This window comes from Triticum dicoccoides, chromosome 1B (genome assembly GCF_002162155.2).
Source record: "Triticum dicoccoides isolate Atlit2015 ecotype Zavitan chromosome 1B, WEW_v2.0, whole genome shotgun sequence".
NCBI lineage: Eukaryota > Viridiplantae > Streptophyta > Magnoliopsida > Poales > Poaceae > Triticum > Triticum dicoccoides.
This window is the reverse complement of record NC_041381.1, coordinates 189,760,107-189,784,671: the sequence shown is the minus strand read 5'-3', so window position 1 is coordinate 189,784,671 and position 24,565 is coordinate 189,760,107. Positions and strand designations below refer to the sequence as shown.

The 24,565-nt window shown below is 46.6% G+C and overlaps 1 protein-coding gene across 1 annotated transcript; it reads left to right on the top strand.

The window, feature by feature from the left end:
• The first annotated feature begins 20,950 nt into the window (after window positions 1–20,950).
• LOC119327633 (receptor-like protein kinase HERK 1) lies at window positions 20,951–24,553 on the top strand. Its single transcript, XM_037600730.1, has 2 exons — window positions 20,951–21,353; window positions 21,477–24,553. The coding sequence occupies exon 2, from the start codon at window positions 21,818–21,820 to the stop codon at window positions 24,353–24,355; it is 2,538 nt and encodes an 845-aa protein (XP_037456627.1). The 5' UTR covers window positions 20,951–21,353; window positions 21,477–21,817; the 3' UTR covers window positions 24,356–24,553.
• The last annotated feature ends 12 nt before the right edge of the window (window positions 24,554–24,565 follow it).

Below are 24,565 nucleotides of genomic sequence, written 5' to 3'. Positions count from 1 at the left end.
TTGCATTAGATCCATCCACAAACAATTGCATGGTTAGGATCTGATTAATATGTGAGTATTGGGAAGTAGATGGGGTAGTACCTATTGTCCTGTTTATTATCAAACCTTTGGGAGTTACTTCTACGTTTGCTCATATTGCTATGCTATGCTTGAAGACGTGGATTGGGTGAGTGTATGCATGACAGATGTGAGATTGTTAATTAATGGTTCAACTTAAGGTGGCTACTTTAATACACATCTGGGTGGATTGAGGCACCTGGGGAACCCAGTGTTGCCTGTATTTTTGAAAATCCCGGGGTACCGTGTGATTCTCCTATGGACTGCCACCCAGGCTCAAAGGGATCATAAGATTATTCCTGATAGAAACTTCCGTGTGCAGCCGCAAGCTACTATGGGCTCTAGCATAGTTGAGTATGTTGTGTGACCTCTCTCAGTGGTAGACTAGCAGATGTAGGGGATGTAGGTTGGTACTGTCTACTCAGAGTAAAGAGCTAATGCTTCTGAAAGACTGTGTCTCGGTCATCCGTTTCTCAAACACCTTGTAGTGCGATAAATCCAACGGAGGAGATCGAGTCTTGCGGGGAAAAGTGCGCAAACCTCTGCAGAGTGTACAAACTAATCATGGTTAGTTGTGTCCCCGGTTATGGACGTTTTGACTATCTAGTTTCTTGGATTATCATGTGAATCTCATCATGTTACTTAATTTAATTTGTTTGGGTTAATGATGAAGCTTAATTGGGATTGAGTTGGAGGAACCTTCTCAATGTTTTACAACCACCATGATAGTTAAATAAAATTTATTCCTTTGTTGTAGGAAAAAATTGGCTTTATGCAAAACTGTAACCATAGAGCTTTCCACCAGCCATATTTGCATGTACTGATAGCATTATTCTGTTCATTACTCTCTATGTGTTACATTGCCAGCATATTCCATGTGCTGACCCGTTTTCGGGCTGCAACGTTCATGTTGCAGACTTTTTAGACGACGAGTAAGGTGCCTTAGGTCGTGATCTTTCACTCATTGATGCCGTTGGAGTTGATGGACTCGCTTTACCTTCCAATCCTTCCGTTGTTGTTGTATTTAGATGGCCTTAAGCCATATTTATTGTATTGAGTTCTCTTGTGAGACATTCGATGTAATAAGTGTGTGATTGCTACTTTGTTATAAATCCTTCAAGTATTGTGCGTGTCAGCATTACTGAACCAAGGATGACACTGATGCACAAAGATCAGACTGTTTGAGGTCTGGTTGCTACACTTTTGTCCCATTATCTTTGGTAGACCTTTGTTGAACACCGTTAATGCTAAAATAGATTGTGAGAAACAAACTGTCGGTGCTAGTTTTGGTGATGAGTCTCATGAGTTTAATTTTTCTAAGTTTAGTAGAAAGTATCATAAGAAAGAATTGTCTAGTAAGGATGAAATAATTGGTCTTGCTTCTATTGATGCGCCTCCTACAGATCCACTAGAACAATATTTTCTAGGCCATGAAAATGATATGCATATGCATGAAAGAAATGAAATAGATAAAAATTTCTTTGAACAACGACCTCTGCTTAAACACAATTTGCCTACTGAAACTCTAGGAGGTCCTCCTCCACCTAAAGGTGATCCTGTGTTTGAATTAAAACAATTGCCAAACACTTTGAAATATGCTTATCTTGACAATAAAAAGATATATCATGTTATTATTAGTGTTAACCTTGTAGAACACGAAGAAGAAAGATTATTGAAGGTTCTGAAGATGCACCGAGCTGCTATTGGATATACTCTTGATGATCTTAAGGGCATTAGTCCCACTCTATGTCAGCACAAAATTAGTATGGAACCTGATGTTAAACCTGTTGTTGATCACCAATGACGTTTAAATGCCAAAATGAAAGAAGTGGTAAGAACTGAAATACTGAAGCTTGTGGAAGCAGGTATAATCTATCCCATAGCTGATAGTAGATGGGTAAGCCTTGTTCATTGTGTCCCTAAGAAGGTAGGTATCACTGTTGTTCCTAATGATAAGAATGAACTTATTTGACAAAGAATTGTCACTGGCTATAGAACGGTAACTGATTTTAGAAAATTAAATAAAGCTACTAGAAAAGATCATTACCCTCTACCTTTTATTGATCAAATGCTAGAAAGGTTGTCAAAGCACACACACTTTTGTTTCCTAGATGGATATTCTGGTTTTCCTCAAATACTTGTTGCATAACCTGATCAAGAGAAAACCACCTTCACTTGTCCTTTTGGAACCTATGCTTATAGATGTATGCCTTTTGGTTTATGTAATGCACCTGCTACCTTTCAAAGATGTATGACTGCTATATTCTCTGATTTTTTTGAAAAGATTGTTGAGGTCTTCATGGATGATTTTTCCGTTTATGGAACTTCTTTTGATGATTGTTTAAGCAACCTTGATCGAGTTTTGCAGAGATGCGAGCAAACTAATCTTGTCTTGAATTGGGAGAAGTGCCACTTTATGGTTAATGAAGGTATCGTCTTGGGACATAAAATTTCTGAACAAGGTATTGAGGTGGATAAATCTAAAGTTGATGCAATTGAGAAAATTCCATATCCTAAAGATATCAAAGGTATTCGTAGTTTCCTCGGTCATGCTGGTTTCTATAGGAGATTTATTAAAGACTTCTCTAAAATTTCTAGGCCTCTTACAAATCTTTTACAAAAGGATGGTCCATTTGTTTTTGATGATGATTGTGGAAGCCTTTGAAACACTTAAGAAAGCCTTAATTTCTGCACCTATTATTCAACCACCTGATTGGAACTTGCCTTTTGAAATTATGTGTGATGCTAGTGATTATGTTATTGGTGCTGTTCTAGGACAAAGAGTTGATAAGAAATTAAATGCTATTCATTATGCTAGTAAAACCCTAGATAGTGCCCAACGCAATTATGCTACTACTGAAAAAGAATTCTTAGCAGTGGTGTTTGCTTGTGATAAATTTAGATCTTACATTGTTGATTCTAAAGTAATTGTTCATACCGATCATGTTGCTATAAAATATCTTATGGAAAAGAAAGATGCTAAACCTAGACTCATTAGGTGGGTTCTTTTGCGACAAGAATTTGACTTACATATCACTGATAGAAAGGGAGCTGAGAACCCCGTGGCTGATAACTTGTCTAGGTTAGAAAATATTCTTGATGACCCACAACCTATTAATGATAGCTTTCCTGATGAACAATTAGCTGCAATAAATGTTTCTCATAACACTCCTTGGTGTGCTGACTATGCTAATTACATTGTTGCTAAATACATACCACCTAGTTTCACATACCAACAAAAGAAAAAATTCTTCTATGATTTAAGACACTACTTTTGGGATGACCCACATCTTTATAAACAAGGAGTAGATGGTATTATTAGACGTTGTGTACCTAAGCATGATTAGGGACAAATCCTACGACAATGTCACTCCGAAGCTTATGGAGGGCATCATGCTGGAGATAGAACAGCTCACAAGGTATTGCAATCGGGTTTCTATTGGCCTACTCTCTTCAAGGATGCCCATAAGTTGTTTTATCTTGTGATGAATGTAAAAGAATTGGTAATATTGGTAAGTGTCAAGAAATACCTATGAATTATTCACTTGTTGTTGAACCATTTGATGTTTGGGGATTTGATTATATGGGACCTTTTCCTTCCTCTAATGGGTATACTCATATTTTGATTGCTGTTGATTATGTTACTAAGTGGGTAGAAGCTATTAAAACTAGTAGTGTTGATCACAACACCTCTATTAAAATGCTTAAGGAAGTTATTTTCCCAAGGTTTGGAGTCCCTAGATATTTAATGACTGATGGTGGTTCACACTTTATTCATGGTGCTTTCCATAAAATGCTTGCTAAGTATGGTGTTAACCATAGAATTGCATCACCTTATCATCCTCAGTGTAGTGGTCAAGTTGAACTTACCAATAGAGAAATAAAGTTAATTTTACAAAAAACTGTCAATAGGTGCCGAAAGAATTGGTCTAAGAAATTAGATGATTCACCTTGGGCTTACAGAACAACATATAAAAATCCTATGGGTATGTCTCCTTATAAAATGGTTTATGGAAAATCTTGTCATTTGCCTCTTGAGTTAGAACATAAAGCATATTGGGCAATTAAAGAACTCAACTATGATTTCAAACTTGCCGGTGAAAAGAGGTTATTTGATATTAGCTCATTAGATGAATGGAGAACCCAAGCTTATGAAAATGCCAAGTTATTTAAAGAAAAAGTTAAAAGATGGCATGATAAGAGAATCCATAAGCGTGAGTTTAAAGTTGGAGAATATGTTCTTTTGTACAACTCTAGTTTCAGATTCTTTGCAGGAAAACTCCTCTACAAATGGGAAGGACCCTATGATCGAGGAGGTTTATTGATCTAGAGCCATTAAAATAAATAATGTCGAGGGTACTAACCCGAAGGTTGTCAATGGGCAAAGAATAAATATTATATCTCAGGCATGCCCACTAATGTTGAAACAAGATTATCCAAACTATGACACCAGAAGAACACATAAAGGAAACCTTCCGAAACACTCCAGAATCATGAAAAAAGAGGAGGTACATGATACGGTAAGTAAACGGACTCTAAAAAATCTGTAAAAATATTTTTGTCAGTTTTGGAATATATTAAAAATTAGGAAACTAAGAACAACCAGGAAGGCACCCCTGGTAGGCAGCCAGGCGCGCCCAGGTGGGTTGTGCCCACCTCGGGTACCTTCCGGACTCCGGTTTTCTTCCGTTTGCTTGTTTCCCTAGAAAAACATCTTTATATACCCCCCGAACCTATTGACCACCGTATCGCGGAGAAATCTTTTGTTCTCTTTTCCTTGTTGTTTTCTGACAGATCTAATTCACCATGGCCGCTTCGAGCTCCTCCAAGGACAAGTTCTTCGAGAACTTCATCAACCCATATCTGTGGGAGGTGATGTAGCACACTCAAGCTACTAAGATGTGCGAGGGGGTGATGCACATCCACAATGTGCAAGGCCCAAAGGACAAGATCCGTGGAGGCTAGGCTTGAAGCTATGGAGCAGGAGGTCTTCCGGTGCAAGCGGATGGTGGAACATGGACTCAATGCCAATCACCTGATGATCACAGACTATACCCGTGATCTTAAGGTGGATGGCATGTCCATGAAGGACATCGTCTTCACCTTCAATGAGCAAATCAACTTTCTCCAAAGCCAGATATACGATCTCCAAAACCAAGTCTTTGAATATGAGGCAAGGTTTAAAGGTATGAGTTTGGCTTCCAGTTGCAGGACCCGCGAGACTCACTCCTCCTCTTATGACGGTGAGCCCTTGCCATGGAAACCTGAGGATAAGATTGCTACCACTTCACCATCAGCACCCCCTTCTTCATCACCAAAGGGAAATTGAGTATCGGGTATGGGCACTCCCCTTGGCTTGTGCCAAGCTTGGGGGAGGTGCCCCGGTATCGTATCACCTTCATTATCTTTTGCCTTTACTTATCTTAGTTTGATCCATAGTTATCTTTTTCTTTAGATGAATAAAAGTTTAGTTCGATCATTTCTTTTTGAGTGTTTGCTTAGTGATCTATCTTTGTAATCGTGTGCAAGATATATAACAAAGTTTAGTTTGAGTTTTGTCTTCTTTACTTTCATGTTCAATAAAAAGAAAGGAAATAAATGAAAAAGATCATATGCTAATGTTATGGTAAGTAATGACATCACATAAGGAAGAGTATAAGTAGAAAATTTTATTGGAGATTTGCAAACATAGCATTGGTCAATGATGCAACTCATGAAAGAATTAATAAGGGAAGAGAAGATTCACATGCAAATATACTATCCTAGACATCTTTTGTGATTGTGAGCCCCCATCAAAATATTATATGCCAAAATTGTTGACGTTGGACAAGGAAGACAACGTAATGATTTATGTTTGTTCATATTCACATAGAAGTTATATTGTCATAGATCCTTTAACATCTGGTGCTTGCCCCCCATCTTTGCTAGCCAAAAATTCCGCACTAAGTAGAGATACTACTTGTGCATACAAAAACCCTTAAACCCACATCTTATTTTGAGAGTCCACCATACCTACCTATGGATTGAGTAGGATCCTTCAAATAAGTTGTCATCGGTGCAATAAGGCAATAAAAATTGCTTCTAAAAGTGTTGGATCATTTAGTGTAAGAGAAAATTGAGCGTTGTACGAACTTGTGATGGCAGAGAATAAAAGCGACAGACTACATAATAAAGGTTGCTATCATAAGGGGAAATATAACGTGATGTTCTTTTGCACTAAGAGATTGAGCATACAAACAAAAAGTGCATGGCAACCTCTGCTTCCCTCTGCGAAGGGCCTATCTTTTACTTTTATGTATTTACCTTTATGCAAGAGTCAAAGTTTTTCTCTCTATTCCTTTTTATTTTCTCTTTTAGCAAGCATCACGTGGTGAGGAAAGATCTAGGCACATATATCCAGTTGGATATGGGTAGCATGAGTTATTATTGTTGGCATCACCCTTGAGGTGAATATGTTGGGTGGCGAAACTATAAGCCCCTATCTTTCTATGTGTCCGGTTGAAACTTTTTGCTCATGTGTATGCAGTGAGTGTTAGCAATCATAGAAGACTATATGATAGTTGAGTATGTGGACTTGCCAAAAAGGCTTCGATACGTGACCCTTCCTGAAAAGATGATGAATTGTAGTTGCAAAGTTGACTGAGAACATAGTTTGTCGGTTTTGAATAGAGTTTATGCTTCATACTTTGATGTTGTGATGAATTGTTATTTATTCATGAGAAGTCTATGATAAATTTATGTGATAAAAGTTTTATGATAAAGTTTGTTGCCGTTATAATAATATACATGATGCTTCTATGTCCGTATTTTGTTTTTATCGACACCTCTCTCCCTAGGCATGTGGACATGTTTTCCATTTCGGTTTTCGTTTGAGGACAAGCGAGGTCTAAGCTTGGGGGAGTTGATACGTCCATTTTGCATCATGTTTTCCTACTGTTATTTATACTGTTTTATGTATAATAATGCCTTTTGGAGTAATCCTAATGCCTTTTATCTCATAATATTCAAGGTACACACAAAGAGGGAGAATACCAGCAACTGGAATTCTGGACCTGAAAAAGCTACGCCAGGCCACCTATTCTGCACATCTCCAAATGTGTTGAAACTTCACGGGGAATTTTTATGGAATATATAAGAAAGAGCAAATAACTACCATAGGGGGGCCACCAGGTGGGCACAACCCACCTAGGCGCGTCAGGGAGCCCAGGTGCACCCTGGTGGATTGTGCCCTCCTCAGCCCACCTCCGGTGTCCCTCTTATGGTATATAAGTCATTTTGACCTTGAAAAAAATGAGGGGAGGACTTTTGGGATGAAGCGCCGCCATCTCGAGGCGGAACTTGGGCAGGAGCACTTTTGCCCTCGAGTGGAGCGATTCCGCCGGGGGAACTTCCCTCCCAGAGGGGGAAATTATCATCATCGTCATCACCAATAAATCTCCCATCTTGGGGAGGGCAATCTTCATCAACATCTTCAACAACACCATCACCTCTCAAACCCTAGTTCATCTCTTGTGTTCAATCTTTGTACCGGAACCTTAGATTGGTGCTTGTGGGTGGTTAGTAGTGTTGGTTACATCTTGTAGTTGATTATTGTATGGTTTATTCGGTGGAACATTATATGTTCAAATCCATTATGCTATTTAATACTCCTATGATCTTGAGCATGATTGTCATTTGTGAGTAGTTACTTTTGTTCTTGAGGTCACGGGAGAATCTTGTTGCAAGTAATCATGTGAACTTGATATGTGTTCGATATTTTGATGGTATGTATGTTGTGATTCCCTTAGTGGTGTCATGTGAACGTCGACTACATCACACTTCACCATATTGGGCCTAAGGGAATGCATTGTGGAGTAATTATTAGATGATGGTTTGCGAGAGTGATAGAAGCTTAAACCCTATTTTATGCGCTACTTCGTAAGGGAATGTTTTGGATCCAAAATTTTAATGCTATGGTTAGATTTATTCTTAATACTTTTCTCGTAGTTGCGGATGCTTGTGAGGGGGTCAATCATAAGTAGTGTCGGCATTCTGGGAACGGGGGTACCCAGACTTGCCTGCCTTCAGCCCACGACGTGGCTTCATCAATGGCCTGGTACGGCCCACCTTCAGCATCAACAACTCAAGACCCTCGCGAGGGGCCAAGCCTCGCGAGGCAGACGACACCAAGACCTCCAGGAGGAGCGGCCTCCTCAGGTTGGCTCCTGAGGAGCGGAGATTTGTATGCAAGCCTCACCTCATGAAGCTTCACATGACGTGAGCCATGAAGACCAAGGCCAGATGGGTGCCAGCGGGCACATGACATCAGTTTCCTCTTTGGTGTCAAGAAGGCAAGCCCAGGCGCGGAGTCCCAAGGAATCAGCCAAAGATTTCCATTCCCATGCAACAAGACCAAGACCGTCAGGACAGCAGAATGGAGGTCATCGCCGAGCCCACCACGGCGTCACGACCAAAACCTTTGCAGGAAAAGAATACTTTTGTCAGGGTAAGATGTACTAGTTGTCTCCCTCCGAATTTTGCCGCTGTGGGATCCCTTCCCGCCTTCATTTGGGAAGAGACCAAGGCCACTATAAATAGGACCTAGCCACTACCGTAGAGAGGGGACCCGGATCCAAATCTTGGAGATCATCCTCTCCCTCACCAGCTCAAGAACACACCTCCTGGGGTTGTTCTCCCACTATACTAGTTCATCCTCGGCCCACCTCGAGGCCAATCCACCACAAAGCAGGAGTAGGGTTTTACACCACAAGGTGGCCCGAACCTGGGTAAACTGGTGTGTCCCATTTCCCTCCTATTCATTGAGCTAGACCGTGAGATTGGCGGGTAGGCATACTAGGGAGGTTGAGTTCTTCGCACGCACCCCAGAGTTCAAATCTATCCAGGGTTTGCGGAGCCCGGAATCCAACATTTTGCGCGCCAGGTAGGGGTGCATTGGAGCCTCTCTTCCGCCGGTCGATCTGCCACCGCCCCGGCAGTTCTCATGGCTGGCGCTCCGAGGGCTCACGTTGAGCACTTGGCTGCTTGGCCTGCCCGAGCAGTGTCGTCCGCCCAAGAGGATCTCCACTCCGTGCTCCTTGCGACCGGCACGCCGCCCGGTGTCGTTGGTCGCAGGCGGTGCGGGCAGCCGCTGCCCGCCCTTGCGCCATGTCGTAACCGCGCCACCACACGGTCTTCGAGCTATGCCGCGGTGACGGCGCCACACACTCGCCGGGAGCAGGCAAACATGCAAGTTGCGCTCATCATGGCGCGAGAGCTGCTGCGATGTAGGTTGGCGGAAGGCGGCCATGATGCCTTGCTGGAGCGGGTCACCGAGCTGCTTGATGCCGCCTGCAGGGGCGCGACACCTTTTTACGCCCTGGCTACATCGTAGACGGTGCCGGGGGCGCGTGCCAGCCCCCGCCACGCCCGCGCGCCTCTCCTTGGAGCACCTGGGGGACCCAACGGCGCCAACCCGGCCCGTAGCGCCGCTCGTCCTACCCAAGCTATGCCACCTCTGGGCAAGGTAGGCTCAGGCAGTCCCTCCTAGGGCCGCGCCGAGATGCCACCCTAGGGCCATCTGGACTTTGCACCGAGCCTGGTGGCCAACGACGCAGGACGACCAGGCGACAACTCTGGTGCGGCAATTTCAGATGCCTACGTGCCCCCCATGATGGACCTGTGGTACTCATCAAGAGAAGGCCTGATACGTCTCCAACGTATCTATAATTTTTGATTGTTCCATGCTATTATATTACCTGTTTTGGATGTTTATGGGCTTTATTTTACAAATATATATCATTTTTGGTACTAACCTACTAACCGGAGGCCTAACCCGTATTGATGTTTTTTTGCCTATTTCAGTATTTCGAAGAAAAGGAATATCAAACGGAGTCCAAACGGAATGAAACCTTCGGGAGCGTGATTTTTGGAACGAATGTGATCCAGAGGACTTGGAGTGCAAGCCAAGAAGCAGCCGAGGCGGCCACGAGGGTGGAGGGTGCGCCCACCCCTACAGGGCGCGCCCCTATCTCGTGGGCCCCTCGGGCGGCCACCGACCTACTTCTTCCTCCTATATATACCCACATACCCCGAGAACATCCATAGAGCCAACGAAAAACAATTTCCACTGTCGTAACCTTCTGTATCCGCGAGATCCCATCTTGGAGCCTTCGTCGGCGCTTCGCCACAGGGGGAATCGACCACGAAGGGCTTCTACATCAACACCATAGCCCCTCCGATGAGTTGTGAGTAGTTTACCACAGACCTTCGGGTCCATAGTTATTAGCTAGATGGCTTCTTCTCTCTTTTGGATCTCAATACCATGTTCTCCTCGATCTTCTTGGAGATCTATTCAATGTAACTCTTTTTGCGGTGTGTTTGTTGAGATCCGATGAATTGTGGGTTTATGATCAAGTTTATCTATGAGAAATATTTGAATCTCCTCTGGATTCTTTTATGTATGATTGAGTTATCTTTGCAAGTCTCTTCGAATTATCAGTTTGGTTTGGCCTACTAGATTGATGTTTCTTGCAATGGTAGAAGTGCTTAGCTTTGGGTTCAATCTTGCGGTGTCCTTTCCCAGTGACAGCAGGGGCAGCAAGGCACGTATTGTATTGTTGCCATCGAGGATAAAAAGATGGGGTTTATATCATATTGCATGAGTTTATCCCTCTACATCATGTCATCTTTCTTAATGCGTTACTCTGTTCTTATGAACTTAATACTCTAGATGCATGCTGGATAGCGGTCTATGTGTGGAGTAATAGTAGTAGATGCAGGCAGGAGTCGGTCTACTTGTCATGGATGTGATGCCTATATACATGATCATGCCTAGATAATCTCATAATTATTCGCTTTTCTATCAATTGCTCGACAGTAATTTGTTCACCCACCGTAATACTTATGCTATCTTGAGAGAAGCCACTAGTGAAACCTATGGCACCCGGGTCTATATTTTATCATATAAGCTTTCAATCTACTTTTATTTGCATCTTTACTTTCCCAATCTATATTATAAAATACCAAAAATATATTTATCTTATCATACTATCTCTATCAGATCTCACTTTCGCAAGTGGCCGTGAAGGGATTGACAACCCCTTTATTGCATTGGTTGCGAGTTCTTTGTTTGTTTGTGTAGGTGCGTGGGACTTTTGAGGAGCCTCCTACTGGATTGATACCTTGGTTCTCAAAAACTGAGGGAAATACTTACGCTACTATTGTTGCATCACCCTTTCCTCTTCAAGGAAAACCAACGCAAGCTCAAGACGTAGCAAGGCCCGTTCCCCTCACCAGGCTGGGTATCGGGGGCATGTGAAGTCGAGGCTCTCCGCCCCGTAGCTTCACCAATACCTTCAACGACAATAGCCACTGGGTGCAGCCGATATCTCAGGAGCACGATTACGCTAACCATGGATCACAGGTGAACCAAGCCACAGCAGTAGCCAGGGACCCCAGGATGATGGCCCCACTGCAGGCAGACAGAGTGCACTAGGAGCTGCACGGGGGAGCCTGGTGCCAGGGCCACCTCCACGGCGCGTGGAGCAAGGTGCTGCACGGAAATAGGTCCCCTGCCAGGGAAGGCGCCGGCGAGCCCTTCCCCCGGCAGAGGGCCTGCGGTCGCCGGGGGTGCCACCAGCGTCCCCCTTGCCCCTTGGTCTCGTCTTGGTTTCTGGACACCCCAACAATGGTTGGGGGAGGTGCAGGGCGGGCCCCTCGTCAGGCGCCATGGAAATACGTGAAGGTCTCCGCTCGTGACACTCTCACATATAATGAGTTGGGGCTGTACACACCCCAGAGTCTCCTGAGTGCCACCCTCGGGCCTCACGGGGGCTCCCACCCACGTCCAAGTGAAAGCACGTAGCTCCGCGCTGGTGACAAGACTAGCTAGGTGCCGGACGCCGCTGTTTGCTTTTTCCCTCTTTTTGTAACCCAATTTGCCGTCTTTTGGAATGAGATTTGGAGTTTCGTGAGCTTATCCATAGAAAAACAGGGTGGGTATCTTTCTTGACTTGTGGCGATTTCTTGCCTTTTTGTTCGCGTTTAAAGAGTAAGGATCACGCCTGCTACCCCCTGTGAGCATCCCGCGAGCGGGGGCTGGGCGTGGCATGCACGCGTCAAGCACGCTCGGGCTAGCCCAGGCGACACCAAGGCCCCACTGGGGTCAACAATGCAACCACCGCAGGACCGCCGCATGCACACCTTACCGTAGTGTGGTAATCAAAATCCTCATGACACTCTCTTGGGTGGGCCAGTAGGCTCCTCGGGAGGCTTAAAAGCTTGCGATCCTCTGGAGGGCTTGCCTTAGGAGAAAGGTGCTCCCGCAACATCAGGACCTACGAAACCAAGATAAGTCGCAACCATTACTCTGCTCGGGAGCCTCCAGGCTCACGACGGCATGTTCCAAATCTTATCTCAAAAGCATATCACCATTTCATACATTGTAATGGCCCCCCTTCAAAAAATGCTCACACGCCCTGCGAGGCCGTGTCCGAGGTTTTTTTGCATACAGGTCAGAGCAGGAAGGGAAATGCAGGCCTCATCGCCATCATTCGCGCCACCAGTGCTGCCACCGGCGCAAACCCCATCGTCATCATTCGCGCCACCAGCGCTGCCACTGGCGTCGCCCTTGTCATCATCACCCGCGTCATCTCCCCCGGCCGCAATCACGATAGTGTCATCCTCAGGAGAGAACTCCGCGACCAGGTCATCCACATGGTCGTCCACCCAGCCTGCCAGATTGTCTTGGATGACCCCTAGCACCGGGGCTATAACAATGTTGAAGTCAAAGTGGGGATCAAGGCTGAGGAGGTGGATGAAGACACGTGAGAACGCATGCCCGAGAAGGCCCCGGCTCCTCTCCTTGACGAGCTGGCGAGCCCTCTCGACCTGGTCCTCTAGACGGGTCACGATCTAGGTGAAGAAGTGGACATGGCTGGCGTCGTCATCCTCGTGCGGGTGAGAAACGCTCTCCTTGCAGATGGTTTCCAAGGCCCGGTTGGCCCTGACCCTGAGGTCCTGGAGCATCGAGGAACGCATGTGCTGCATCGTCTAACGGCGACACGCTTCGTTTGCATTCTTCTCCGTGAGAGATGCGGCGCCCTCAACCTGCTGCTGAAGTGAGGACAGGTCGGTGAGAGCGGAAGCCAAGTCGGCTTGAGAGGAGGCCTCAGCTTCCTTGGAGGCCTTCTCGCACTGCTCCACCACGTCTAGCTTCGTCTTGAGGGCGGTGGTCCTGCCCTTAAGCTCGGCCTCCAAGAGCTCCAACTTCAGGCTGTACTTGTCGACAAGAGTCGCGTGGACCTTCACCACCCTCTGATCGACCTCCAGTTGGATCATGGCCTCCCGAGCGGCAAAAGCGTCCTCAGCCGTGGCTACCTGGTGCTCCCTCACCTCCAACCGCTCAAGGTCCAGGCTGCGCTCCAAGACCTCCAGCGCCAGTGCCTCCTCGCGTTCCTGGACCTCCTTCCCATCGGAGGGCGCCTTGCTCAGTGATGCTGCCAGGGCATCCCTGTGCGCTTGGATCTGTCGCTCGAGGGCGGCGTTCGAAGCTTGAAGCTCCTGCTCTTGCTCTTCGACCGCCTCACGACGATAGTCGGCGGCCTGAGCTTCCTCCTGAGTGTGGGCGCTAGCCCCGCGAGAGTTTGCGAGGGACACCATGGCGCTCGCGCGGGCACGCTCATGCTTAAGGTGTCCGAGGTTGATGGCAACCTTTAGCTGGCGCCACTCGTGCGCCAAGCGGAGGTTATCCGTCTCAAGGCGGGCGTCGACATCGACAAGCTCCCCTCCAAACTGGCTCAGCGTACCCATCGCCTCCCAGAAAAGCTCATGGCGGATGGCGCTGCACCCACGGGCGAGCTCCAGCGCGCCGCCATGCCCATCCTTTGTGTCGGGGGCTGTCGGAGAGGCGCGGAGTGGCTCGCCTGCCTCTGGCAGGGGGCTGGAGGCTGGCGCCTTCTCGGCTGCTCTCCGGGTCTCGGCGAAGGTGCTGGGCAGCACGGTCTCACTGCTTGAAGATGAAGCCGATGCTGGGGTTGCCCAGCCACTGCTAATGACCAATGGAGGAGCCCTCAGCATGCCTCCTGCGCCCCAGGACTGACCGTGAAGGAAGAATGATGGGAGCACAGGCTCACGGCCTCCCAGCGGCGCATCCGCCTCGCAGATTGGTCCCGTGCCTCGCGCAGGTGTGTGGCGCAGGGGGCTCGGAACCATGAGTGGACCATGGACCTTCAGAGGTTGCTTTGCAGGAGGTTTCGCCACCACAACCGGAGGAATCCTGAAGAGCCAGGGTCAGAAGGGAAAGCGACACGAGGGAAACCACAAAGATAAGGCACTTACTCATCTATGGCTATGTACTTGCTCTGTTTTAGGGGCCGGTAGGCGTCTCCACCACAGCTCGGGGCCCTTTCCTCTTGCGAAGTGCTACAAGGCCCAGACGAAGCGAGCCAGGGGTCGTGGAATGACCCTTGGCGACTAGGAAGCATGTTTCCACCTCCGGAGCACTGGCCTGGTGAAAGCACAAGTGCTCCCTGGGTGATTTTGGTAATTTATGTCAACATATCTCTTGTTGGACTAATACTTTTATCTAGTATGTTTCAGATAAGTTCAACAATGAAGTGGCATGGACTAGAGGATGTGGAACCCCTTCAAGATGCTAAGGACAAAAGAATTGGCTCAAGCTCAAAGCACAAGACTCTACATTTTCTATTTTAGTGATCCAAGATCACATTGAGTCTATAGGAAAATCCAATACTATCAAGGAGGGATGAGGTGTTGCTTAATGATTTTCTTGCTCAAAGTGCTTAGTGATATGCTCCAAAGCCCTCAACTACTTTCTCACATCCACATATGTCCCAAACCAAAAGTCAAACTCGGCCTTACCGAATCTTTCTATCCGGCGCCACCGAGTTCTCTTAACATAGCCACTGCCCAAAACCCTAGTCTTTTCGGTCTCACTGATAGGGATCTCGGTCTTACCGAGATGGGATTGTAATCTCTCTATGTATGTCCATTACCAAAATCGGTCTCACCGAGTTTGAGTAATCGTTCCTACCGAGATTACAATGCAAACTCTCTGTTCCCCTTCGTAATGTTTCGGTCTAACCGAGATGAGTGAATCGGTCCTACCGAGTTTGCCTGACCAACCCTCTGTGTGTCTATTACCAAATTCGGTCTCACCGAGATTATGTTATGCCCTAACCCTAACCATATCGGTCCCACCGAGTTGACATGTCGGTTTCACCGAAAATCCTAACGGTCACATTATTTACTAAATCGGTCCGACCGAGTTTCAGGATTCGGTCCCATCGAGTTGGGTAAGTTGTGTGTAACAGTTAGATTTTGTGTGGAGGCCTATATATACCCCTCCACCCACTCTTCACTCGTGTAGAGAGACATCAGAATGTGCCTACACTTCCAGCATACATTTTCTGAGAGAGAACCACCTACTCATGTGTTGAGACCAAGATATTCCATTCCTACCACATAAATCTTGATCTCTAGCCTTACCCAAGTTGCTTTCCACTCAAATCTTCTTTCCACCAAATCCAAATCCTGTAGAGAGAGTTGAGTGTTGGGGAGACTATCATTTGAAGCACAAGAGCAAGGAGTTCATCTTCAACACACCATTTGTTACTTCTTGGAGAGTGGTGTCTCCTAGATTGGCTAGGTGTCACTTGGGAGCCTCCAGCAAGATTGTGGAGTTGAACCAAGGAGTTTGTAAGGGCAAGGAGATCGCCTACTTCATGAAGATCTACCCTAGCGAGGCAAGTCCTTCGTGGGCGACAGCCATGGTGGGATAGACAAGGTTGCTTCTTCGTGGACCCTTCATGGGTGGAGCTCTCCGTGGACTCGCGCAACCATTACCCTTCGTGGGTTGAAGTCTCCATCAACGTGGATGTACTATAGCACCATCTATCGGAACCACGGCTCAAAAATCTCCGTGTCTCCTAATTGCGTTTGCACACTCCAATCCTATCTCTTTACATTCTTGCAATTTGCATGCTTTACTTTCCGCTGCTCATATACTCTTTGTATGCTTGCTTGATGTGTGTTGTGAATGTTAAACTTATGCCAAAACTACACTTAAACTTGAAGAAATTAAAAACTGCAACTTTTCTTGCTTAGAGTCTATTCGCCCCCCTCTAGACACCTCTTCTCGATCCTTTCAATTGGTATCAGAGCTTTGGTCTCCATTGCTTTGGTTTAAACACCATTGGAGGAAGATGGATGAGTCTACTTTGGGGAGTCTTAGACATAGAGTGCCTATACTTGATGGAGAGTACTTTCATGAGTGAAAAAATGAGATGCTTGTGATTTTCAATGAATATCATTTGAACAAGTACATTACTAGCCCTTGTGCACCTCATGTTGATCCTATGCATCCCACCCTTAATGAGTTAATTGACATGATTCGCAATCTTAGAACTGTTAATCTTATCACTAGAGGTTTGCCTAGAAACTTGATAGCTTGTTTGCCTACTCTTAAGTGTGCCTATACCATATGGAAATTTCTTGAGGAACGTTTTCCAAATTATTCCTTGAAAAATCTAGATGAAATTCTCCATAAGTCTATTGCCTTGAGTAAGATGAATTCCAATGATCTTAGGTTTGGTGATTGTCTATTTGAGCTAACAAATCTTATGCGTGCCAAAGGAGATGTTGGAACTATTAGTGATATTATTTCCGAAGCTATTAAAATTCATAAAGAAGATCATTGTCAAACTTACTCTAACGAATCACCCTCTCTAGGAATTGATCCATCACACAATGTTGAACATGGATACTATGATGAGGATGATGATAGTGACTTTGATCTTGATGATGCAATGAGACACTTTGGTCTTATGTCAAATCTTCGGGGATACATGGCAGGAGGAAAGGAATGGGTTCTTGATAGTGGATGTACCGATCACATGACCAGAGATAAAGATATGTTTCGTGAGCTTGCTGAAAACGATGGCCCTTGAAAGTATGTCACTTTTGGTGATAACTCAAAGGGTAAGATGGTTGGCCTAGGTAAGGTGGCCATCTCACATGATAGCTCCATACAAAATGTCATGCTCGTTGAATCTCTTGGGTACAATTTACTTTCAGTATCTAGACTTGCTGATTTCGGTTTCAATGTCCTATTTACTGAAGTAGATTGCCAAGTGTTTCGAAGAGACAATCATAAAATGGTCTTTACCGGTATACGTAGAGGTGATCTTTACATTGTTGATTTCACTAAAAAGGCTCAACCTAGAACTTGCTTAATTGCTAAATCCTCTAAAGGTTGGTTGTGGCATAGATGGTTAGGTCATGTGGGCATGCGAAACCTTGACAAGCTTATTAAAGGTAATCATATCTTTGACGTTAACGATGTCATATTTGATAAGGATAGACTTTGCAGCGCTTGTTAAGCAGGTAAACAGGTTGGAGGAAGGCATCCGTGAAGAACATCATGACCACAAGGAGGCCGCTCGAGCTACTTCACATGGATCTTTTTGGTCCCAACGCTTACAAAAGTCTCGGTGGAAATTCTTTTGGTCTTATAGTCAATGATTTTTCAAGATTTATGTGGGTGTTCTTTCTCAATGATAAATTGCAGGTCTAGAGGATCTTCAAAAACTTCGCTAGGAAGGCCCAAAATCAATTTGAAGTGAAGATCAAGAAGGTTTGCAGCGACAACGGAACGGAGTTCAAGACCGCAAATGTGGACACCTTTCTTGACGAAGAAGGGATTTCACATGAGTTCTCGGCTACGTACACACCTCAACAAAATGGAGTTGTTGAAAGGAAGAACCAGAAACTCATCGAAATGGCGAGAACGATGCTTGATGAGTACAAGACGCCAAAACACTTTTGGGCGGAAGCGGTTGAGACAGCTTGTCATGCAACAAATCGCTTGTATCTTCACAAGCTACTCGGCAAGACGACATACGAGCTCCTCACCGGTAACAAACCCCAAGTTGGATACTTTCGAGTATTCGGCTCGAAGTGCTACATTCTTGATAAGCATCGTTGCTACGTCTTGAGCTTGCGTTGGTTTTCCTTGAAGAGGAAAGGGTGATGCAGCAATAGTAGCGTAAGTATTTTCCTCAGTTTTTGAGAACCAAGGTATCAATCCAGTAGGAGGCTCCTCAAAAGTCCCACGCGTCTACACAAACAAACAAAGAACTCGCAACCAACACAATAAAGGGGTTGTCAATCCCTTTACGGCCACTTGCGAAAGTGAGATCTAATAAAGATAGTATGATAAGATAAATATATTTTTGGTATTTTATAATATAGATGCAAAAGGTAAAGATGTAAATAAAAGTAGATTGGAAGCAAATATGATAAAAGATAGACCCGGGGGCCATAGGTTTCACTAGTGGCTTCTCTCAAGATAGCATAAGTATTACGGTGGGTGAACAAATTACTATCGAGCAAATGATAGAAAAGCGAATAATTATGAGATTATCTAAGCATGATCATGTATATAGGCATCACGTCCGTGACAAGTAGACCGACTCCTGCCTGCATCTACTACTATTACTCCACACATCGACCGACTCCTGCCTGCATCTAGAGTATTAAGTTCATAAGAACAGAGTAATGCTTTAAGCAAGATGACATGATTTAGAGGGATAAACTCAAGCAATATGATATAAACCCCATCTTGTTATCCTCGATGGCAACAATACAATACGTGCCTTGCAACCCTTTCTGTCACTGGGTAAGGACGCCGCAAGATTGAACCCAAAGCTAAGCACTTCTCCCATGGCAAGAAAGATCAATCTAGTAGGCCAAACCAAACTGATAATTCGAAGAGACTTGCAAAGATAACTCAATCGTACATAAAAGAATTCAGAGAAGATTCAAATATTATTCATAGATAAACTTGATCATAAACCCACAATTCATCGAATCTCGACAAACACACCGCAAAAATAGTTTACATCGAATAGATCTCCACAAGAGAGGGGGAGAATATTGTATTGAGATTCAAAAAGAGAGAAGAAGCCATCTAGCTAATAATGATGGACCCGTAGGTCTGTGGTAAACTACTCACAACTCATCGGATGGGCAAGGATGTTGATGTAGAAGCCCTCCGTGGTCGATTCCCCCTCCGGCGGAGCGCCGGCGAAGGCTCCAAGATGGGATCTCGCGGATACAGAAGGTTACGGCGGTGGAAATTGTGTTTCGGTTGCTCCCTGGATGTTTTTGGGGTACGTAGGCTTATATAGGAGGAAGAAGTACGTCGGTGGACGCCCGAGGGGCCCACGAGACAGGGGGCGCGCCTTATAGGGGGGGCACCCTCCTATCTCGTGGAGTCCTCGGCTGCTTCTTGACTTGCACTCCAAGTCCTCTGGATCACGTTTGTTCCAAAAATCACGCTCCCGAAGGTTTCATTCCGTTTGGACTCCGTTTGATATTCTTTTTTTTCGAAATACTGAAATAGGCAAAAAGACAGCAATACGGGCTGGGCCTCCGGTTAGTAGGTTAGTCCCAAAAATGATATAAATATGTAAAATAAAACCCATAAACATCCAAAAGGGATAATATAATAACATGGAACAATAAAAAATTATAGATACGTTGGAGACGTATCAAGCATCCCCAAGCTTAATTCCTGCTCGTCCTCGAGTAGGTAAATGATAAAAAAAGAAATTTTTGAGGTGGAATGCTACCTAGCATAATTCTCAATGTAATTTTCTTTATTGTGGCATGAATGTTCAGATCCAGATGATACAAAATAAATCAAAGTAATCATGTCTTCTCAAAATAACATGGCCAAAGAAAGTTATCCCTACAAAATCGTATAGTCTGGCTGTTGCTCTATCTTCATCACACAAATTATTTAATCATGCACAACCCCGATAACAAGCCAAGCAATTGTTTCACACTTTAATAATCTCAAACTCTTTCAACTTTCACGCAATACATGAGCGTGAGCCATGGACATAGCACTAGGCGCCGCCATCGACTGCTCCGATCACAGCCGGAGCATGGCTTTCACCGGCAGCCTCCCCGACCCAAGCCCGTGACCCAACCAACCCTTCCGGCCTATCACCTCCCTGACGCACGAGCACTGCTTCACATCTCGCCCTCAGGCCGCGCCCAGAGGTCGCTGGCCAGCTACCCTAACAGATCTGCACCGGGGAAGCCAAAACGCGCACCGCACAAGCAGGTCCGCCTAGATCGGGCTCGACCCCTGCTTCCACGCCTAGAAGCTTGACGCTCGCGCACGCCACCACGCTGTCCCGCGCCTAGCTGACGGCCCAACCTGCCACCGAAACTGCGGCTCTCCAATTCCGCGCGCGCCCGCAAGGCGGCACCCCTCAATTTGCATGCGCCACCCAATCTCCAGCACGCAATGTCGCGTCGCCCAGCCTCTAGCGCGCGCAGGCCGCGCCCGGTAGCACCTCCTCAGCCCAGGGGAGCAGCTCCGCGCAGCTCCTGCAGCAGGCGAGAGGAAGAGAAGGCCCGCCGTGGCCGCGGCCGCACGGGCTTTGCCTCGCTCGCCGGCGGCGGCGGAGGGAGGGGTGATGGGGGTGCGGCCTCCGACGACTAGGGTTTCGCGCCAGGGCCGCCCCGAGGGGGAGCGACACGCGGTTAGGGGAATGGCCGGTTTCTTCCAAGCCATGATTGTTTACATACACTGTTTAAGTTTTCAGAATCATGCTTTTCAAAAGTATCCCGAGACTTCCAAAAGGCATAAACCGCGTCGACGCAGCTCTGCCCGCCATTTGGAGCAGAGCGGCCTCTCGTTATCTTGTTTCCAGTCTTCTCGTCCACACCTGGCGACCCCGTGGGCCCACGCCCAGCTCACGCACTCACGCCTCTTAAATTCATCTTCCCACCAACTTTCGTCCCTCTGCCCCGCGGGCCCGCCCCCAATTAATGACCGCTCCTACCCCAGGAGCCAGAAAACGTCCAAACCCGCCTGCCGTTCTCACCCGCGAGGACCCTTTCTTCCTCCCGGACCCAAGAAGGACTCTGCTCAAAATCTCGCCAACCTCCGGGCCACCATCGCCATCACCATCACTCCTTCCAAAATCCCCATCCAGACGAGCATTTGGATTGCCATTCCTTTGTCCGCTTCGCCCAAAAGTTAAAGCGGCGGCGTGCCGTTGTCCGCTTCTCCGCCAGTTCCGTTCCACCTGTGCTCCACCAGCCCATCCCTCTTCTAGACCGGCTTCAAGAAAAGACTGGTTCTGGCTCTGGCTCTGGCTCCTCCGCTTTCCCAACCGCCTGGCTGAACTTCTCGCGGGGGCTCCGGTGAGAATCGCGGGGCTGCTTGTTTGGGCGGAGGCCAGAGGCGATTCAGCTGCTGGGAGGCCTGCACTACGAAGGTAACCACCCCTCGTCTCAGCTGGGGGATTGGGTTGATTTCACTCGAGGGATTTCGTTCTGTTTTTCCGGGCCCCTGCATGTTGGAGATTATACTGATTGTGTCGTGTGGGACTATTGCGCAGATCCAGTTCGCGGTGGATGGAGTGATGCTGCGGGTGTGCTCGATAAGGTTCTTGCTTGCCTGATAAGCAAGGTTTCTTTTGGTGGTTCCTCCTCCTGCCGACCAAGACACACAAAATCTAAGCCTGTTCACACCTTCTATTGCTTCAATTTCTGAGTGCTCTTGCTGCCTGAGATGACATCAGTTTTGAGGGATTGCATGCCTTGGACTCTGGAACAGATTCATCATCTGTACTCTCTTCAGCTGTTCTAGCTCCCCCTTTTTCCTAGCTGGCTGTCTGCATCTTTTGTGCAATTCAGGGCTCTTGTGTTCCTGTAGCCCCAGTTTCTGTTTGGATTCGTCATGGGCACCACTACCGAGCAAAAGATAGCTCTGCTCCTTCTTGGAACCATCTGGGTTCTTCTTGGTACCTGCAATGCTGCTGAATTCACCCCTGCAGACAACTACCTCATCAACTGCGGCTCCACGGTCGACGCTAATCTCCACGATGGGAGGGTCTTCAAAGCAGACAATTCCGGCTCGACTATATTGACATCACATCACAGCGTCCCCGCAAACACCTTGCCGGATGCAGTCATAAGTTCTGACAATCCTGTGCTGTATCAAACTTCAAGGATATTCATTGTGCCGTCGTCCTACTCCTTCAAGATGAAGAGCCGTGGCCGGCATTTTGTCCGGCTACACTTCTTCAGTTTCAGATACCAGAGCTATGATCTTGCCGCGGCAAAGTTCAAAGTGTCCACGCAGCATGTTGTGTTACTTGACAATTTCACTCCGCCGAGCAATTCCTCACCATTGGTCAGGGAGTATTCGCTGAATATTACCGAGGATATGCTGATTCTCTCATTTGTGCCTCAGGGAAACAGCACATCTTTCATCAGTGCTATTGAAGTAATATCTGTTCCTGATGATCTGATACAGGATTCAGCGCAAACTGTGAATCCCTCCGGCCAGTATCTCGGCCTTGCAACGCAGTCATTTCAGACATTCTACAGGATTAATGTGGGTGGACGGGAGGTGACCGTTGTCAATGACACACTCTCGCGTTCATGGGATACTGACCAGAACTTCTTCCTAAATTCCACTACCACTGAACTATTTGCTTACCAAGGGAAGCTGAATTATCAGAAAGGAGCTGCAACCAAGGAGGATGCACCGGACAGTGTGTACAACACTGCAAGGCGGTTGGCTGTGCAAAATAGAACCAGCCCAGCGTCCAACATGACATGGCAATTTGATGTTGACGGTCGTTCGAGCTATCTGATCCGGTTCCATTTTTGTGACATAGTGAGCAAGGCAGCATATTCCCTCTACTTTGATATTTATGTGGATGGCGGGTTAGCGTTAGAAAATCTTGACCTCTCTGAAAAAGTTTTTGGTACCTTGGCTGTGCCATACTACACGGAATTTGTCTTGAAGTCAAGCAATCCTTCTGGTAAGCTAAGTGTCGGCGTTGGGCCTTCCAGCTTGAACAATGTGGCGCCAGATGGCATCTTGAACGGCCTGGAGATCATGAAGATGAACATCAGTACTGGCACTATTTATGTTGTGTGGCCACCAGCACCGCCAAAAAGGGAACTGGCTATCATATTGGGCTCTGTTCTCGGAGGTGTTGGTGCTGTTAGCATTGCTATTATTCTCTGCTTTGTCCTCAGAAGAAAGAAGAAGGAGAAGAAGCCGCGGCGGGCACCGACAAGCCGACCTTCAAGTTCTTGGTCACCACTTACCCTCAATGGCCTTAGCTTCCTTACCGTAGGTACCCGAACAACCAGCCGGACCACTCATACATCTGGGACAAACAGTGATGTAAGCTACCGAATTCCTTTTGCTTTGCTGCAAGTGGCAACAAAACACTTTGACGAGCAGATGGTTGTCGGAGTTGGGGGGTTTGGGAAGGTATACAAAGCAGTTCTGCAGGACAGCACCAAAGTCGCAGTCAAGCGGGGCAACCAGAAGTCCCACCAAGGGCTCAAAGAATTCCGGACAGAGATCGAGCTGCTGTCGGGGCTGCGACACCGTCACCTCGTGTCGCTCATCGGATATTGCGATGAGCAGAACGAGATGATCTTGGTGTATGAGTACATGGAGAAAGGCACGCTGAAGAGTCACCTGTATGGCAGTGACATGCCTCCCCTCAGCTGGAAGAAAAGAGTGGAAATCTGCATAGGGGCTGCAAGGGGGCTCCACTACCTGCACACAGGTTTTGCAAAGTCGATCATCCATCGTGATGTCAAGTCGGCAAACATTCTCCTCGACGAAAATCTCATGGCCAAGGTTTCTGATTTCGGTCTCTCGAAGACGGGACCTGAGTTGGATCAGACACATGTTAGCACTGCGGTGAAAGGGAGCTTCGGGTATCTTGACCCTGAGTACTACCGGAGGCAGAAGCTGACCGACAAATCGGATGTGTACTCATTTGGCGTGGTCTTGCTGGAGGTGATCTGCGCGAGGCCAGTCATCGACCCGACGCTTCCAAGAGACATGATCAACCTTGCAGAATGGGCAATCAAGTGGCAGAAGAGGGGAGAGCTTGGTCAGATTGTCGATCAACGGATCGCTGGGACAATCAGGCCAGAGTCATTGAGGAAGTACGGTGAGACGGTCGAGAAGTGTCTTGCGAATTACGGCGTCGACCGCCCTACCATGGGTGATGTACTGTGGAATCTGGAGTTTGTGCTCCAGCTGCAGGAGGCCGGCCCGGACATCTCCAATGTCGACAGCATGAATCAGATCTCTGAACTTCCTTCAGACGCCAGAAGGATGGGCTCTCTGGAGATCCGCACCGCAGACGAAGCAGACGAAAGCCGCACAAACATGGATTACTCTCAGATGTCGACCAACGATGCCTTCTCGCAGCTGATGAACACTGAAGGGAGGTGAACTGGACTGCATTGTTTCTGTGTCACTAAGGAAGTTGGTAAAAACATGTTGACCTGGAGAAAAGAGATGTCTGTTGCTTGTCCATACCATGTATTGTTGTTTCCGACAAGCCCTTAATTGCATTCATGTTCTGATATATGTTTTGTTCTTTGAACTATATAAAATACTAAATGATGATCTGTTAGATGTTTGTCAGCATATTCAAGAAGT

Excerpts from the sequence above, each read along its gene's own strand:
- LOC119327633 (XM_037600730.1), top strand. The coding sequence starts at position 21,818 with ATGGGCACCACTACCGAGCAAAAGATAGCTCTGCTCCTTCTTGGAACC.